A 20,456-nucleotide genomic window follows, 5' to 3' on the forward strand; every position below is an offset into this window, starting at 1 on the left:
GACTGTGACACTAAAAGACACAATGTAGGCAGATTTGGCAATTATTCATGGAAGGCTTCACTGCCTGAAGATTTGACTCTGTCACTATTTGTTGCCCCTTTGTGTTAAAAGATAGAAGGTCTTTGTATTACTTGACAGCTTCCTCTGGATGTACTTGTTTCTCTACAGTTGGTATATGGCAACAAACATTTGGGGAAAAAAAAAAAAGAAAACAAGCTTGTCTGTATCTTCCTAAAAGATTTGATAGTAATACAAACATGCCATGGTTTCATTCAAACTTCATATGAAATTCAACAAGGGAACACAGCCATGCCAAATAAGAAGAAAAAGAGGAATAATCATATTTCAAGACTACTTGGATCAACAGTTCAAGAACAACCAAATAGTAGTTCTAACAAAAGATTTTAGCAAAGAAACATTTGTACTTTATTTTTTTTGTTCAAAATCAGATGAGGACTTGTGACACAAGTACTACACGGTAGTAAAGAACTGAGGAGCTCCAATGAGTTAAGATGAGACACAAAGGTAAGCCAGAACCAAGGCTATTTTGGCTTGTATCTTTATCAGAACTGTTCATAAAGACAAAAGAGTTAACAAAAAAAATATATCAGGCAAAGCATGAGGCCACTATTCTCAAACCTGAGGAAACATCCTGTATGTCATCCACACAAACAGTTTTTTAAGGCATATTAGCCTCAAAATACACCAAAACTGTGCTATGTATTATCTAATATACAGTGCACTATGTCGGTCCCAGAAAGAAATCTTGGGAAGTTTGCCATTATATCAAAGAAGCCATTTCCCTCAGGTTGAAAATTGCCTCTAACTGAAAAACTCAGCAACCAGTTCAGCATGCCTATTTTTCTTTTCAGTTGTTATTCTTGTGAGTTATTCCACTTAATTCAGTAGGACTATTTACAAACAATACTATTGTCCTGATTCAGGAAAGCACTTCATTATCCTTTACCTTCAGTTAGGATTTTCCTTCTATTGGGGAACTTTGGCACTTCTGAGCACTTTCATGAGTGGGACAAACAGCATCTAATGATAAACTCTTACGTATAGATTTGTGCCTACTAAGTCGGCTGGTCCATGGGCTAAATCACAAAGGCCAGTTATAAGCTTTTTTTAAAGAACAACCAAACGTGTTAACTCTCTTAAGGTTTTCAAATGGTGAAAGTACTAACAAACAAAGCAACACAACTGACCAACTCAGAAACTTGTGATATTTCTAGAACTTTCACAAACAAAAGAAAAAAGTATATGGAAACTTTTTACAAATAAATGAGAAAACAGACTTTATAAGGGAGTAAAATTGATATTAATACCTGTACAGTGACAAATCTAAATCAAAAAAAATCCCATTACACAACAAGAACTGAAAGCAACTATTAGTGGACACTTCATGTGAGAGCAACAGGCATTCAAAATAGCACAACAGCAAAAATTCAGGCACAAATACTTCTCCCAAAACTCACTGAGCTAAGTACACAATTGAATCAGATCAGCAAAACTGAATGCTAATATTACAGTCATAATCTGAATAAAAATGAATTATGTGATTCTTTTACAGTATGCAAGTGGACTTGTGTCCTTGTTCCTTAAAGTAACTAGCACGGTTTATCTATTCTCTTTAATAGTGCAATTTAATTTACCAAAGGGTCATATTAAAAATTTATCTGCCTACAGCAGTTACAGTCACTTGGACATTTTGTAATAGTTAAACACCAGCTTTGGAGTATATCACAAATTCCCCACTGTGAGTCTGAGACCTGTTTCTTATAGAAACACTCTGAGCTTCCAATTGACGTTACATTTAAATGAGTCAGTAACTGTGCACTGAATAAAAATATCTGTCAGTTATTAAAAGTGCAGTGACTTAACAACAGTGTTCAAGAGACAAAATCAGTATAACACGTTAGTGTTCACAAAGGACTGCCATTTTTACTTTAGCAATCAGTTATTCAACATATACTCCAATAATCATAATATTTTCACCTCTAAGAACAGTGTTAGCCCCATTAAGACTGTGCAAAGTCCTCACATGTGAAAAGAAAATCTGACAAAATAAATGCAAATCCAGAATGCTCAATCTAAACTATGACAATGTCAGGCATCCAATGTAGGCAACATACAACACAGTTAATGTCAGTCCAGACTTTCACAAGAATTCTGCTAGCATTCTGTCATAGGCCTAAACTCTCACATCCCAGTGTGTTCAAACAGCTCATGTCATATGGCACCAGATAAGGGAGCCAAGCTAGGTGGGGACTTGGAAGGAATGCATGCCCACCACCAGAACCAACTTTGGAACAGATACAATACCTTCTTTGCTGTGAAGCAAAGTAGAACAATTGAAAGGCATAGGGAAAAGGTCAGATAACCGCCTTCTATTGATGGGAAATTATAACACACACTTAACAAAGCTCTGAACCATGTGGTTTCAATGCTATGGAAATCTTCAGAAAGACCTACATAATGATAAAACTTTGCTAGGAGGACTTTATCAGCTTAAACATAGTTATAACAAGACAAGAGTTCCAAAGATTGGCTCATTAAACACTAGAAACTGCAAAAATGCCATAGTGGAGCCTCTTAAATTTTCACCCCCAAATTGTAAGAAAGCTAGCCCCACTATCAAAACCACAGACAGCTATTTAACATTCCTCCAGTATAAGACAAGATTTCCTACCTCAGCTTTGCTGGCAGCCAGCGTTGTCAAAACCTGAAAATTACAGGAAAAATGCATTAGTATTGATTCGACAAAACAGGAGTGGGATTAATTTTCTTTTGAGGTAACTGACAGCTATTGGTTGTTATGGCTTGAGGGAACAAATGGAAGAGGGCTGTCTTTCACACTGTGAGGAGAGTATTCACCTCTCACGCACATCAGAAAACAAAACCAGGTATAAATTAAGAGTACTGTAGCATTCAGGAATATTGGGTAAAAATTCAGGAAACAAAACAAAATAGAACTGGAAAAATATTTGTATATTTTTAACTAATTTTTAATTTGTTTCTGAACAGAAATGAAGAGTAATGCAACCTTAAACTATTCTAGCACCTTAAGACAATTACCATGATATGCTCTGAAAACAAGCCAGCCTAGTTTCATGGTGTGACAAGTAACAGAGAAATTGGAAGAACACATTCTATGTAAACTATGACAAGGAAGGGTTCACCAGCTTCTTCTCACTGGTGACGCACTGTTCTGGAAGCAAGGGTCTGGATTTTGGCAGCGTGGGGGCTGCAGGGGCCACTGAGGGAGGAGGCTGGGCCCAGCTGCAGTTCTGACTTACAGCAACCAAGGCTGCGCTGATCACAAACGTACTTATGAACAGCCTTGCAACTGCAGCAACTATTTCTCTCTACCAATCAAGGAATTAAATTGAACTTTGTATCTCTCTAGCTTTAGACACCAAACTGTAACTGAGTCTACTACTACCATAAACTTGCACAAAATTTGGTTCAGGTGATACAGACACAGTTGTAACTTATATTACCGTAATTTTAACTCAAGTACTTTAAATACACATAGATATAATTCAATATTACAAGTCATATAACACACACAGAGTTAATAACCTGGTACTAGATGGTGAAGGCTATTAAACTGAGTTTGTAAAACAAAAATCTTTTTAGAACTTTTATGTCACAATATCATCACAACTTTACCAGGTTGAAAAACCTTTAATATTATCAGAAATTTAAGACTGATGCCTAGCTATAACTCTGTCTACATGAGAATAGATATTTTTTTACATTGGTGTTAATAATTTTTCAAAGATGGCACGAACTCTCCCCAGCCCTTGGGAGTAGGAGAGGGAGTGACCAGCCATGATTCAGTTTGAGGGGAGGGGAAGGAGAGCACAGAGTTCATTGAATAGAGCTCAGCCTGTACAGCAAAAAAGACAATTTCCGTGCAAAGCTGCTGTTCAATGGAAGATATCTGTGGATTCATCAAAAACTGATTTCAAATGAATTTAGGAATGGAAATGAACTGTCACATCACAAGGTACCTGCAATCACAAGCAGTCGTTTAATTTAACCTATTCAAAAGTGGATTCAGTTCCATTTGAAATGTGTATCTTTTGTCACTAATAAGATTTTTGAAGGCTGTTCAAGAATTTCTCTCACACAGACAGAAGTTGCCTTATTTAAATTCAATTTCTTTATAAACAACCTATCACCTCTTTTTTTGTTATTCCTTCTCATCAAGATTCTTTAACATTAGCAGATTTTTCCTTTTCAACACAAACCTCACTGGAAGTCGTTACATTCATTCTCTGCTATCACTCCATTAAGCTTAGCGTGCCACTCTGCCAGTGTGGTCTTTCTACTGATAAACTCAGCAGAGCTACACTCTACTTACCACAATTTAATTACATCTTTCTTGGAGGCAAATGACTAAAAACCATATATTGCAGAGGATATGACCAAAACTTAGCTTAACAAAAGGCCAGAATTTGGAGTGGAGTTTTCTGAAGCTTTCATAAATCCTGCTCTAAACCATCTTTCAGAGGTGCCTACCTCTCTAACAACTCTGTAAGTAATGTGAATATATCTGAACAACGTGATTATTCCAACCAAGGACTTGCTAATGACTTGCACTATAATTGTATATTTTAATAATTCACCTTATATGTCCAACAACTGTATTTCTCTTTTATACAGCTATATATTCCTGCTGTTTTATACTCATCCAATGGTCAACTGCACCACTGGACTTACTATGCCCATATCTTTCTTCTCTAAGTTATTGCCTGATAAATCCCTGTTCAGCAGTTGAACTCTGGTTAGTTCCTAGAAGCATGACCTTTTACTTAGCATTACTAACATTAATTCACTTTTATTTCAATCTCCTAGACCATCCATCTCTTCCCAGATAACATACCAGGCTCTTCCATATTAGAAATTCCTACCAGCTTTACATTTTTAACAAATTTCATCTGCACATGCTTATGCCAAGCACACTAGTGAACAATTATCAAGTGAAATGACAAATAACTCAGTACAGTGACACTGCTAAGAAAAGTATTATTTTGAGTAATGCAGTACCGTGCTGACACCAGTACAGCAAGGCAGGTTACCAGGCAGTCATACCAGAGTTATGTTAGTGAAATACTTCACCAGCCCTAGCTACACAGCTGGGAACACTGTACTGTATCCAGGCTACACACAGGGATATGAACACGTCCTGAGATATTTCTGAAAAAAATCTGTAAAGCGATCCTCATACCAGAGACACTACAATCTTTAACAATATACCAGTCACTGCTGTGCTGGTTTCAGCTGAGGTAGACTTAATTTTCTTCACAGTAACAAGTATGGGGCTATGTTCTGCATTTGTGCTGGAAACTGTCCATAACACAGGCATGGTTTTGTTCCTGCTGAGCAGTTCTTACAGAGCCAAGGCCTTTTCTGCTCCTCACCCCACCCCACCAGTGAGTGGGCTGGGGGTGCACAAGGAGTTGGGTGGGGACACAGCTGGGACAGCTGGCCCCAGGGATATCCCACATCATATAATGTCATGCTCAGTGTATAACATTGGGGGAAGAAGCTTGAAGGGGGATGTTGGGAGTGACGCATGATGGAGCCCTGCTTTCCTGGAGATGGCTGAACACCTGCCTGTGACTGAATTTCCTTGTGTTGCTTTGCCTCCATGCGTGGCTTTTGCTTGATCTATTAAACTGTCTTTATCTCAATCCTCAAGTTTACTCACTTTTACCCTTCCTATTCTCTCCTCCATCCCACCAGGGGAGACCAAGTGAGCACCTGTGTGGGGCTTAGTTGCCAGCTGGGATTAAACCACGACAGCTATGTAAGTGGAGATAGAGATGGAGTGTTTCTATTTAAAAGAATAACATTCCTCAAGTTAATGTTTAATTAATAAACAGTAAACCACATTAATATTATAGGTGAAATAACACTCATTAAATTAATGAGCTGACTGTTAGTCTGTGAAGACCTGATAATTACATAAAAGTTTTAACAGAGACTTTTATTTAATTTTATATCTCTTAATGCAGTGAATTACCATTCTATTTGTGTGACTGATTTCTTTCTCCCCCTCCCCTCTGTCCCTCTCCCCCCGTTCCTGAAACTGAAAATTTCTAGACCAGCAGCTGTATCTTCTGTCATGTTTGAGAAGTCAGTGAATGAAGGCACAAGAGTAGTATAATGTGTTTGACAAAGAATAGCAGTTCGGAAGTCATTCTTTGCTGTAGGCCTTTACAAAAACCGTCTGTATGTCACAGTGTGACTGCTCAATTAAATCCTCTAAGAAGGTGTTGCCAGCTATCAAGATCCTTAAGCAGAGCACCCACTGAGAGCTGTAACCAAGTCACCAGAGACACAAAACCAATTTGTTCATCCCCATCATGGGCAATCCTGGGTAAGGAAGTACCTATAATTATGTCTTGATAATAAGCTAATTGTTACAGAAGGTGGGGAGCAGGGACAAGCCAAGGGGAGGAGCAGAGAGCAAGAACTGGAGCGTAGACAACATGCCTGTCACAACTAGTTGATCTTGCTTTATAAGGCTGGTGCCTTTCTTTGTAGAGCATCCTGCCTGCAACAGGCTATTGTTCTTACCGATGATTTTTATGAAGTATGCCATTCTTTTGCTGTCTCTTGCGGTCCCCCTGACATTTTATGTACTAGTTAAGAATGCAGCAATTTCAGCAAGAGAAATCACAGCTTGGGTGAGGGATTCCTGTCTTTCTCACAATAATCCCTCTGTGACATAAAAAAACCCCCGTGATTTTATGTCACTTTCTCAGGGAAGCTGCAATATTTTTTTTTGTGCTAGAAGCTATACATGACTGACAGAAAACATTCTTAAAAATGGCTTTTTTGCTACTCATTAAAGTTGCACTCAACTCAGAATTTCCCATCTTACATATGGAATCCCATGAATACTGAAAAAAAATGTAGATATGGTGATAACACTGCAAATACAGTAAATAGTCTTTCAAACTATGTTTATTATTTTTAGCATCTAGAAAGGTCTTATCTTGAGATGCATGCATACATAGTTTCAACATCTTCATAAGTGATCTGGATAACGGCATCAGGTGTAGCCTGATGAAGTTCGCTAATGACACCAAGTTGAGTGGGGAAGTAGACACTCCAGAAGGGAGAGCTGCTCTGCAGGGAGATCTGGATAGGCTGGAAGAGTGGGCCAGCAAGAACCTTATGAAGTTCAACAAGGACAAGTGTAAGGTCATGCACCTGGGAAAACATAATCCAGGAGTGCAGCACAGACTGGGATCCACCTGGCTGGAGAGCAGCTCTCTGGAAAGGGACCTGGGGGTTCTGGTGGACAGAAAGCTCAACATGAGCGAACAGTGTGCTGCTGCGGCCAAGAAGGCCAACAGGATGCATCAAAGGCAACAGGGTTGCATCAAAAAGGGCATCGCCAGCAGAGATAAAGAAGTAATCATTCCACTCTACTCAGTGCTTGTCAGGCCACACCTGGAGTACTGTGTACACTTCTGGTCCCCGCTCTACAAAAAAGATGTGGACAGGCTGGAAGGGGTCCAGAGAAGGGCCACCAAGATGATCAGAGGACTGGGAAGCTGCCATACGAGGATAGGCTGGGAGAACTGGGTTTGTTCAGCCTTGAGAAAAGGAGGCTTAGAGGGGATCTCATCACCATGTACCAGTACTTAAGGGGTAGCTACAAAGAAGATGGAGGTTCCCTTTTTACGCAGTCACATGGAAAGGACAAGGGGGATGGACACAAGTTGCTCTTGGGGAGATTCCGATTGGTCATGAGAGGAAGGTTTTTCACAGTGAGGACAGTCACCATTGGAATAATCTCCCCAGGGAAGTGGTTGACTCGGCCACGTTGGACACCTTCAAGAGTTGTCTGGACAGGGTGCTGGACCATCTTGTCTAGACTGTGCTCTTCCCAGAAAGGTTGGACTAGATGATCCCTGAGGTCCCTTCCAACCTGTGATTCTGTGACAGTTCCTACTCTCCAGAATTAATTAGGACAGCATTTGCCATTTTAAACAATATCCAAATAGTTGCTATTTGTTATGTATCTCAAGCCAGCACCTTACCACAAAGAAATAAAGAAACCCTCCTTGAATGAAGAAAGCTCCTGAAATATGAAACTGCAAAGCTCATTTAATGTCATTTTTGTATTAAACATATATTAAATTCACTGTGTAAAAGCTTAAATATAAAAAAAAAGCAGGAAAAAATGAAAAGGGACACGTTGTGAGCTAGGATTCTCATGTATCACTTGCCTGAAAGTCAGTAACCATTTCACTGAACAGTCTCATCTCATCAACATGCAAAGCCCTTCTTCTGTATTACTAATTTTTCTAGAGAAGATATTTTCTTCTTATTTTTTCCAGTTTCGTACATCAATCTGAATCCTATATATTTTAAAAACCCACAGTTTTTACCTTTAGTATCTTTCCACCTTCCTAATTTCCTATAGAATGAGAGAATAGTTACTTCACTTCTACGCTAGGAAAGAAAATGCATGGAAGTCCTTCCCTGTCTGCTCATGTTTAGGTCATCTTGTTTCAAACTCACATAAGACATGCACATGTGCCGTGTTACAAGAATGCTCACTGAAGGAGCTGCAACCAAATGTCCTTCAGTTCCGTGAGTATCTTTTCTGTGCTTAACTGATCATCATCTATTTCCAGAACAGGATTAAAAAAAAAGCTTTAGAAATCCTTTTGGAATATTAGGCAAAGAGGATTTTGAGAATGTAGAAAATATATAAACCTAGAAAAAAAATTAACAAGATTGGAATTGTCAATGACAATATGGAATTGGTTTTATTTCTTTTTCTTCCACCACTAACGTTAATGAAGTGACCTGAGAGCTGTTTCCTTCAACAGACAGATATTATAGAAAATAATTTAATGAGAATACATCATCTGACATATATAAGCTACCTCTCATGTTTTCACATGGCTGTTAAAAGACAAACATGAGTATCATTCATGTCATACAATATGATGGAACTTTTGTGTAGCAATGAGAGGAACACATGGCTGAATGTGCAGGTCATATTTCATTCAAACTCTGACATGACAGTCAAGTTACATTTCTTTTTAGAGACAGTTTCATTTCTTAGACATAAAATACCTGACCAGCAAACAGTTCTGGAGGAGACTGTCAGTCATTCTCACTGTTAACCAATACTTCTACTGCTTAAGTGGTCCTGAAACTACTGCCGTAAACACACCTACAAGATAACTAAGAGTCACACTGACAAGGAGATCAAGGGCAGAAATCTGACATGGTTTTGTGAATGGCATGGCATTTGTCTGAACAAATATGAAATACTACTTTTAAAGGTTTGTCTCACTGAGCTTAGGCAGTTTTAAAAATTACAATTTTATAATTGCTATGCTGCAACCTTTTATTAATTTCTGATTTCACCTGTGGGTTGGGACAGATATAAGATTGATTGCCCATTGTTTTTTCCCCTTTTTCATTTGCCTGGAGCAGTCCCTAGGCCTGGTTCCTCAGGATTCAGAACATCTTTCTGATTGTGATTCACAGTCCATGCCACTGAACAGAACTGGAGCTGTTGTAGCTATTTTGTGACAGGTGTGCAAACAGCAAGCCTTATGCTGAGTATTCTTCACTACCTCTGCACTCCATTATGTGAACAATTACCTGCAATATTACTGGTTCACTGTAATAAACAGCAGTGAAAAAGGAAAAACCAAACAACCCCAACAAACCAGCCAAGAAGCCTACCCCTTTACCAATGTCTAACACTTTTAGTGTTGACAAGATTTTTAATAAAGCAAAACCATATAGTAATACTTTACTTTCTAAAGCACTATTCCAATGAAACATGAAATTCTAATGTATCTAGCCAAATTCAGTGAAGTAATAATGATAAATAGAGCTATAAATCTAATCTGTTCTTTTAACACTTTTAAATATCTCCATGACAAGCATACAGAAATATGCATGCAAGCGATATCACTCACTCGCTAAGTCAGTTATGATTCATTAGTTTTCATGCACCTCTTTCGTGCTTTCTAAAAGCAATCCTGGAAAGCAGAGTAAAAGTCACTGTTACATTCACATTCCTTAGACTACCAAGAAACCCTGCACATCTGGTTATAAATCTAATCCTTAATGGTCCCGGAAGTGTCTGAGTATCAGGAAGGTGGAACTTGATCCAAAAATGTTAACTCATGTAGGTCGTTTTTTTTTTTTATTTGTGTTCTTAATATTGTGCTGATTAATGCTCAGATAAAGCTCTAAACTAAAACACTATATTTTTTCTTTAATTAAAGTATTGGATTATTTTTTAAACTGGCTGTGAAGGTTTTAAGAGGTCTATTTATAGCAACTCCTCCCTTCACAATAGTAAGCAAGCTGGACAAATTGAGACTCTCCAGAAAAGAGAAATTTTGGTGTAGTCTCAGATGGTCTATCACCTGGACAATGAAAATAAACAACTATATTTTTAAAAGCTGAGGTTTAACTTCAAAAAGTCATCTGTAGATTAAGCCAGATAATGAAATATATGTGCAGACACACATATGTACACAGAAGCACATAAACCTCATAAAAATGGGCAAGTGAGGCTACTCAGAGCAATTAAGGAACATTAGTGCTCTCAGGTTTTGCCTGAAGCTGGGATTGCTGCCGAAGTGAACTGCCTAGCACGGATGCCAGCAAACTCATGGCTGGGTTGTCTTTCAGGCCAGAGTCCCACAGACATTTTATAATATTGTAAAGTAGCTCTGCTGCAGCAAGTAGCTACCCCGTTCTCCTGCCCTTGACCATTTTTCCTATGACTGTATGCTCTCCTCCTCATCCCTAACTAATTATTCTGCTTGAATATCAGTTGTGTGGTTATACACCAAACTGGGCAGGGAACTCACCTCACAACCAACAAAGTCATCAGCCCCACAGAAGATGTGTGGGTAAAACGCTCTTCAACACTTGCTCCTGAAAGCACATTTGAAAAGTTACTTGAACATACAGCAGGGGCAGCTCTCTGGGTCTTCCAAAAGGCTAAACATAATAATCTATGGCTGTCACACATGACTGCCCATTAAAAAAACCCAATATATTAAAGACATACATGGGTGGAATGTGCTGAATGAAGAACAAGTAGAATCAAGACTCATATTTCATAGATATGTATCTTTAATTAAATTTTGCTCAGTTTACTTGCTGCTGTGGACAACAGCATTACATTCTCCAAATTTATGGAAACTCAGTAGTATACAGGCAATGATTTTAGCAGCTGGTGAAAAATATATCTGCTCTTAACTACTTCGTAATAGTGATAATACTTGTGATGCTCAGTTGGTACTGGCTAACAGTTTAAGAACTTTCAAATAAATTTGCAATTCAAATAAGTTTGCTATGTAAATCAGTATGCAAAATGTGGAGTACGCAAAATGTGGAGTAGTTATCATGGTTAATTCATGTATGATGTAAGAGGTTTTGGTTTGGATTTTTTTGGGGGGGTTGGGTTTGTTTTTTTTAAAATTTCTTTCTGTATGGTAATCTCAGTAAACACTGCCAAATAAGTAAATAAATGGAAAACAAGCCCTCAAACATTTGTTTTAACTAATATATAAAATATTCTTCATTAAATATGCCGTATATTTTTGTGTCTGTTACAAAGCAGTTTGAAAATGACATGGTTTCCTCTTTGAAATTTGAACTCACTTTTACAAAGAAACTTGCACTGGACAGAACTTGCCAAATGGCTCCTCTTTAATATTGGGAATAAATCTCATTACTCTTATAATGAGAGAAAATATCAGTGCTTAATAAGGTGACTATAAAAAAATACAAAGTTTTTATTAACAATAAAAATGTATAGTTTTTGTCAGCTGTCCCTTTAACGGTAAACCTAAGCCTACTTTATCCAAACCTTTAATAAAATATCCACATCTACTGCTGCATTATAACCTATGATAATCTTTGCCATTTCCAGAAGTTAATAAAAATTAGGATTTCATACTTCTTAGACAGTAGAAGTTTATGAAAAATCCAGAGCATAACTGCAATAAACTACATCTGAAATTCAAGGTAAACAGAGGACTTTCAAGTAAACTGTTGAGCCACTACAGCTTTTCCAGGGGTTCTGGTAAAAATGACATTAATGCTCCCTGCTTACTTTCTTAACTTAGCAAGAAAGAAATTAACTAGAATATAAATATAAACACAAAGATCTCTGGTGATTTTTTTTTTCACGTGTTAATAATTTTTGAAGGCTACAGAGTACTGAGGTGAGAAAATACAAAAAACTAGCTATGAAACAATTCCCTTACCATCCCTGCCTCACCACAGCCCAGCAGCCCTATTAGCGCTACGCATTTCACCTAGGAGCAGTAAACTCAAATTTTTTTGAATGTCCACATTATGCCAGAATAAAATAAAAATAGATGATGAAGCAAAAAATGAGATAGATTTAGCTCCAGTGTCCTACAGTAGCCACCATAATTGCACAGCTAGCTCATTATAGAAAGTCAGTCCCTTGAGCCTACTGTGTCCCAGTTAAGCGACAGTAATAGAAAGCAGCTGTATGAGGACATTAGGTCAGCAGAATCATTAGCCCCTAAAATTGCATCACCATCACTCCTCTTTGGCAGCAAGGCTTTCACACATCATCAGGCTCCTAAACAGGAGGTCAAACATTATGATGAGCTTAACCCAATAACTCCATTAACAATGAACTGTGGCTCAGAGCTTCAAGGAAGTCCACACCTCCGGAAACTTTCAGGAGTTTAATGAATTTCAATCACCTCCCTGTGCCCTCACCTCCTCTACCCCTGGGACTGCTCTGGAAATCTGGTAAAGCTGACTAGAAAAACACTCGTGCTCAGGGGAACGCCCCATTACCTTTGTTTCCTCAAGGTTTTTCATGTAACAAACAAGAATTGCCTCTGTTTGGAAAACACTTTACCCAAAAAGTTGTGTGAAGATGCCGTAGCAGTGACAAATTCCAAATGTCACCAGTTCAGACTGAGGGAAGGTGACGCTACAAGCAGCTGCCGCGTGCTCTGAGGGGCACGAGGCGTGTGAGGTAACCGCCCTCTGCACGAGGGGCCTCTGTGCCCCGGGCCGTGCGTGCGAGGAGCCAGCAGCAGGTCTCCTGAGAGCTGGGTGGGCAAGAGCGGAGCAGTACCGGTGGTCCCACGGGCGGTTCAAAACATGCCAAGCTGCGTAGGCCAGGTCCTGGCGAGCACTGGCCACCAGCCCTCCCGTGGGGGCAACACAGTCTGATTTGAAGTTAGGCCACCAGAGATCCCCTCTGCAGTAAACTGTTTTATGAATACAGTATCCACACTGAGAACACCAGTCATATCACTACCAGTTAGTGTCTTTAAGTGAATAGTTTTTAAGATGTTTGTTATTTTGAGGGACAACAACAGGAAGCAGCACAAAAGACACGGGCCAGATCCCCAAGCAACAGACAACAGCTTGGCTGTAGGCAGTTCAGTTTTGCCAATTTCTATGCATTGAAGAACTGGCCTAGTACATACATAAATGCCCATATTCCAGGGGGACATGTTGCCTCCTACATAATTTATACAGTTGTTCTTCGAGGCTGTGAGGCACAGAAATGAAGACAAAGTTCTTTGTCAATGCTCACATGTATTCTGATTAAAAAGGAAGCCTGTGAAGTTAGCCAAGGTTTTCTAAAGTCTGGATGCTCATTTCCACCTGACACAGGGGTGAGTCAAAGCATCCCCTGTGCGCCGAACATTCCTGCAACACTTCGGTAAAGCGAGGGCCCTGCCTTTGTGGTCATGATGAGTTTCAGTCAGAAAAACAACAACCCTTCTATCAATGTCAAAGACTAAATAAGTTTGACTATATGCTGATGTTCTTCAAATTGTTTTTAATAGCAATAGTTCTGGATGGTTTGTTTTGGGGAAATTAATGATGATACACCAAGGTCATTGTACCTCCGCTGTAGTGAACAGATGTTAACATATTAGTGCCATCTTCCCGTGCTGCACTAAGCTAGAGCTACTCCTGGTTGTCATTGCATGAGGTGAGGCAAAACCAGACAAACAAAAAAGCAGCCCAGTCTAATAAATTCAGTCTAAAATGCAAACATTTAAAGAAAAGAGCTACTGCACTTTCAAAAGCTATTACATTGTATCATCCTCATCAAAACACGCCACTCTTCTCTTTTTAAATCAACCCAAAGCTAGCAGAATAATAAGAAACCAAATCCTTTTTCCTCTCAACAGTACAGACCATTTTCAGTGCCATTTGCAAGCTGCCTATTTATTCCTGACATTCACAGCTTAAGTATGTCTCCAGTTCATGTTGCTCTGTTACACAGAGGTAGAAATAATCAAGTACTTTTCCATCTTTTTGCTGGGAGGATTCAGAGCTGGTTGTGGTTATCCATAGGTCTGTTAACTGGTATGAGATTATTGCAGTAAACCCTCTATAGTATTAAGACATAAATACTTACAAAGAGTACAGTTAGTAGAGAAGGCAGTAACTTACTGATGGGGCGGGATGTACAAAGGTGAAATAGAAGGCCTTTTGACCCACAAATCCTTGTTGTTCAGGTCTTCTTTAAAACACATTTCTTTCCTCCTCTCTACACTGGTATCTTTGGGATATGCTACAAAAGACAACTTTTCTCCTCCAGTTCTTCTGGGGAAGAGGACAGGGGTCTCATTTATGTAGAGAATATTTCACCTAGCATGCCTGACTGTGGACGTCTCTAGAGGACAACTGAATTTTACAACTGATGTTATCGGCTTCTTCTGTGGTAAAATTGTGCATGGCCTAAAGGAAAGACATGAATGCTCAACTGAAATAAACACTTCGTTCTTAATAATCTCATAGCAACAACACGTTTGATAGTGTATCCAAAAAAAGGGCCAGGGATAGATCAGTATGACGAAAGCAGTGACATGCTTCAACAGGATAAAGCAATAAACAGGTCGTTTACTTCACAGGGAAGTTTAAGATTTTTGGTCGCTATTGGTTAAGTTTTAACTACTTAAAATACTTTCTTTTAACTAATTTCACTGTATTTGAGGTATATATTCTAGAAAATGAATGACGTAAAAGGCCTCAGTACTCTAAGAGTTAACTTCAGAGAACGTAAGTTCCATGTATCAGAAAATTCAGAACTTTGAATCATATTTTAAAATATCTAACCTCTGACAAAAAGACAGTCACTCACTCTAGCTGGGAAATGGATAGCAATTCTTCCACCATTCTGGCCCCAAAGAAGGGACTTAACACCAGCACAGCTTGAAAGTCCATTTAAACTGTGTCAGGGCTGTAAAAAGCTCTTAGTGTAAGCATTTCCTAAGAGAAATTGTCATCTGTTTCTAAGCTACAGCTGTGGTCTATTCAATACTGATAGGCATACAAAATAAAAGAAGTATATAACTCAGTGTCTTAAACCTATATGTAAAGTTCTTTAAAATCCTTTACTCTGGATTTGTCGTCATTATTAGGTTTATACCTGTCTCTTGGCTGTATGTTTAATGCTGGTGAGCTTTCTTTTCAGTGAGCTATGACAGTCAATAGATTTGAAATTTCACTCATAAACGCTTCCTCAAAGCAGTTATACTATCTATAGTATAGAGAGATATATATACACACACTATATATATACACCACCACTAGTGGTGGTATATGAGCTAATTTTGCAGCTGCCTCTGCCACTTCTGACCGTTATCCAGCACTCACTGATACAACAGAGTTATTAGAATTTTTTAAAATTTATTAATATTAAAAAAGTCTTAACCTTAGAGTGAAAGATCACAGCAAGAGATGCTTATAATTTCCTAAGGCAGTAAGAAAATAGTGCAATGAATAATGTAAAATACTTTAAAGCAGAAACACCTATTCTTCTCTTCATGAGATGATCCTCCGACTTTAAAGGTATGGTTAAAAAGCAGGATATATAATATTCTGTTCATTTCAGAATTTAAATCTAAACAATGTGATAAAATCCAGTAACAAGTGGTGCCCCTCACGGGTCCTGCAGAAATGGCTTTGACTTTTGGAGTCTTCCTTGTGTACAAAACAATTCAAAAATAATTCAGCTTTTCTTTAAGCTCTCTGTTCCAAGATTTATGTACAGTGAGTGATTAAAACAAATTAAGAAGTCTGTGAGAAAGCTTTTCAATTACAGGGTACCTCTTAAACACCATTGATAGAACCTCCAATACTTTACAGTAACTTTAACAGTAAAGTCACACCTTATTGAAAGGCCCTTGCAGATTGGAAAAACAGTGTTCAACTACCTCCAGTTCTTTTTTATCCAGAGAAAATTAACGTTCATGGAATAACCTCTTCTGACAATTTTTTTTTTTTTATTTTGACAAAAAAAAAAGGTAAGGTTTCTGAAGGAGTACCAGTTCCAAAGGTGACCTACTTGCATCTCAGTTTCCATTTCTATTTTTCACAAAGTACTTATATTACCGTATAAACAAAATTATATCAGACAAAGGAAGACTTTTCATTTACTTGTTTAAGCCAACTCTGTTTGATCTGTATGCTGATCTCAATCCAGGTATGACTCTTTCAAAGCAGATGAAAGCTCTCCTTCCTGTGAACCTTGAATCAGGTTCTTATATCTGTTTAGACCAAGGGAACGTTACAGGGCTCTATCAGTTCACGATGGTAGCCCAGCAAAAAAACCCCCAGATTCTGTATAGAGGTGTCATATCAATATAAAACAAATGTAAAATCAGTTTCACTTAAAGGAGATTTTAGTAGTAAGTTACCATTTTAAAATAAAAGGAAAGCAAAAGCATTGCTGAAGCAACAAAGAATGCACCAAACTGCAACCAGACTGGATCCAGGACCACAGAGGAGTACACAAGTATGCACTGATGTGGAAAGTATGGTGTGCTTTGGCCCTTGGAAAGCTACATCGAACATAACTTGTGCGTATACATACTGTCAGCTAAATTTTTTTCCTCTGATATTTATTTAATTATAAGGGAGGTGACTGGTTTAAATGATGGCCAACTTTTTAGGTGATGTTTCAGGAGTAACCAAAAAATTAGATCAAAACCTGTATCAAAGCAAACAAGACTGAGGTCACCAGACTAAAGGAAGTAGTTTATAAAATGCTGGTAGTATTTAGTACAAGTACAAGTACAAGTATCACAGGCAATTCCTACTTTAGCTGTTACTAAGAAACAAACTATATGAGAGTTCTGTTTTTCACTTTTGTTCTTCTGAATAATCATCATCATTATCCCACAGTCTGATAAAATGAGGTTGTCACCTGTGATTTGATTTCACTGGTTCTAGGCTGTTTGTCATCCCTACAGTGCTGTGGATGCCCATGTCTGTTGATTTACTCAGGCACCCCTATACCCCACAAAGTCAGGCACAGGTAAATGGACCCCTCACAAAAAAGGGCTGTGGGCAGCCCAGGGGAAGAGCGGCTGCTAGGGCTGACTGGCTGGTCCTTCTCTAAGAGGCAAAGTGACATTACCTGGTAGAGGTAAACTGTAGCTCAAATATTAATCTGAATCTTGTTTTCATGGCTGAGGGATGTTTAGATAACCTAGCAAATCTAGAAATCCAAGAAAACTGTAAGCTAATCTCAAGTCTTAGTTCTGTGGGCAGGCATGAAGGGCAGGGTGTTGCACGGAATTAATCCTCCATGGAGAGTCTACAACATTAAATGTTACTCTGAGATTTGTGTGTGTGTATTTGTGTTACTGACAGCCTTCTTACACTGTGATTGTTTTAAAATTACTTGTCTCTATATACCAGTGCTCCCATCAGTCCATATTTTTAATTTTTTATTTCTCGATCAAGAATTCATGGAGGTTAGTGTGACATTGCTGCAACTATCCTCACAGCCTAGCAATGTAAATAATGGATACGACTCCAGAAATACAAACCAGCCTCTTATTGTTCTGGGACACTTAAATCATGGATGCCTGAACTCACCTGCTAGTAAACAAATGGGCTTCTCTCTGCATTGCAGTAAGTCCCTCGTCTTTCAGGAAAATTGTAATTGAAATGACTGTAGTTTTGGTAAGGGCACACAGATATTTAACTGTGACTAAGCTTGCAAAGATGTACTGAATACAACTGCCTTTTTCTCTTAAAAAAACAAATTTTAAAATGCTAACAAATTATCAGAAGCTTTAGTGAAGTTTAACCCATTGTTAATGCATTTCATACCACATATCAGTAAACTACATATCCTTTACATTTCTCCTAATTTCAGTCATTTATTTATAAGTATCACAATGAACAGCTAAAATTAAGGCCCTATTTGTCCCTCCCATTCTCCATTTAACCTCAGTGATTCTAGCCTCTCTTGCTTCCTTGGGGTACTGAAAAGTATTTTTACAGTATTACCAACACAACATATTTGCTAGATTTCCACTAATTAATTTTCTATGAATCTTTCAGCCTGAAAAATAACCACATATCTGCATGAAAAATGAATTATACTTTCCCAATTTCTTTACAAATATACATTCTGAGCTCATCTCTGCCACATAATCTTTATGGATAATGAGGAAGGCATCTTCACTTAGCTGTCACTGTAGAAGTGAAAGGTTTATAGTGTGCTTTGGAGATTCTGGCAGCTTAGATTCTAAGAATACTTTCTTATTCATGACAATAAGCATTGCCCTAAATTTCTCTTACACATGAACAGAAAAAGAGGGATTTGAAAACTCCTTGAACTTTGTTTACCCTTAGTAACGCTGCTTTAAGAAATGTTAGTTTAGATACATCATGCTGATGACATGTTTCATCAGATGTGACAAAGACTGTTAGCCACTTAATGTATTGCAGAACTTCTTAGGAAACTGCAAATATCTCTTAATTAATGGAGAGGTAAATATCTTCATTATGAAGCTTAAGAGCAAAATACCCATCATATAACTTTTAAACTTATTTTTCCACCATATTTATTCTGTAACATTTTGGGGATACACTATTGACATAAAAAAGAAACTTCAAGCTTGAATGTCGTGCCAGTTTTGAGCAGGACACTCCACTAATTACTGAAAAATATTTCTCTCTAACTCTCTGAAGTCATTCTTTAGCAAAGTACATAGAATATACCTGTTGTAAAGATTATTTTAAGATTTCTTTTAAGATTTCATTTATGTGCACACATCCAGTCAGGCTTACAGTGACATGCTTAAGCCTGAGGGCTTTATTGAACCAGGTCCTGGGAAAAAAAAAATCTTTTATCCTTCATTCTTAAAAAAATTCATATAGTTTGAATAAGTCTTTGAAATGTGACCAAAAGAATCTCACATGACATCGTCTTTCATTGAAGTCATGATGTATGATTCATGTAGATACAGTTCGAAGGTTACTGCTGTCAAGTTTTGAACTTGTGCTACAAAAGACATTAAAAAGTGACAGATTCTTCTCACCAGAAAGGAGAAAAGTGCCTGCATACTGCGTATAGCCTTCTGCATATCTTTCCTTCGTAAGCTTAGCTCTTCAATTAACCTGAGCATACTCGAACCTACTGGGATTGTTTTCGGTAATCAACCAACTTTCCAAGTATAATTATTAACATAATCTTTAATTAAATCACTTAGATCATTTGGACACATTCTAAAGAAAAGTCAGTCATTGAATGTTGACAATTCAAAGATTTCCAACGACATTTCAAGTTCTGATTTAGAAAACTCTGGATTGATTCTCAAAGGTCTTTTGGATTTCTTTTACTCCATTAACAATATAATTGTGCGAACACATCAGTCATTACTCCTGTTTTCTTACAAACAAGAATTTGCAGATGTACTCATTCTTGTCTAAAATTAGTCAGAAATTTCCTTCTCTAAAGTTACTAAGTGATTTTTTAAAATATATTTAAAACTACTTTTTCAGTGTATTATTATTCTAAAGTGACCATTGGGAGTAATCACATTTTGTAGAATGCGGCAACTTTTGCCATTGTATGTATGCTGCTAGAGTGACTTTCTGACATTTCAACAGCTTTATTGCTTACATTATTTCCCCTAGAAAACTGTATCAGGGACAAGGTATTTTTGTTGCATAAAATGCTAGCGCAGTGGGTGGAATAGCAAACATAAGCCTTCCAGATGTATATCAAAATCCCAATCTAAAGCAAAGTAGTTATCAGACAAGTAACAAGACAAATTAAGCCATGATTCATTAAGATCTTTAGTATTTTCTCCATCTTAATATTAAATGAAATAGTTTAAAGGTATTTCTTGCCAATGATATAGCCCCACAGCCTTTTTAAATTTTTATATTACGTTGTTGTTGTAGGTGATTTTCACGTATCTGAACTGGTAATTCTGCATACACAAACTCTGAATTCCAGTATTCTCCTCAGTATCCTTGGTTTTGTTTGTTAACAGATTGTTTAGTGAATGGAAAGGTACTTTCAGAATAACACCATCAGAGGGCCAGAGAAGTTCTCCATTCTGTGGCAACCTCTAAACTTCTGAAGGTTAAATACAATGCAACTAATCAGCAGC

General features: G+C 37.9%; 1 protein-coding gene across 2 annotated transcripts in view; it reads right to left on the reverse strand.

Annotated features, from left to right (window-relative positions):
- RBFOX1 (RNA binding fox-1 homolog 1) overlaps positions 1-20,456 on the reverse strand; it is a 1,419,204-nt gene that overhangs the window by 1,024,981 nt on the left and 373,767 nt on the right. For both annotated transcript variants that reach the window (XM_064461968.1, XM_064461967.1), the window contains one exon: positions 2,693-2,725. In XM_064461968.1, the coding sequence (XP_064318038.1) occupies positions 2,693-2,725 (33 nt within the window). The remainder of the gene's footprint in view (positions 1-2,692; positions 2,726-20,456) is intronic.

The sequence above is a fragment of the Phalacrocorax carbo genome, chromosome 10, assembly GCF_963921805.1.
Source record: "Phalacrocorax carbo chromosome 10, bPhaCar2.1, whole genome shotgun sequence".
Classification (NCBI taxonomy): domain Eukaryota; kingdom Metazoa; phylum Chordata; class Aves; order Suliformes; family Phalacrocoracidae; genus Phalacrocorax; species Phalacrocorax carbo.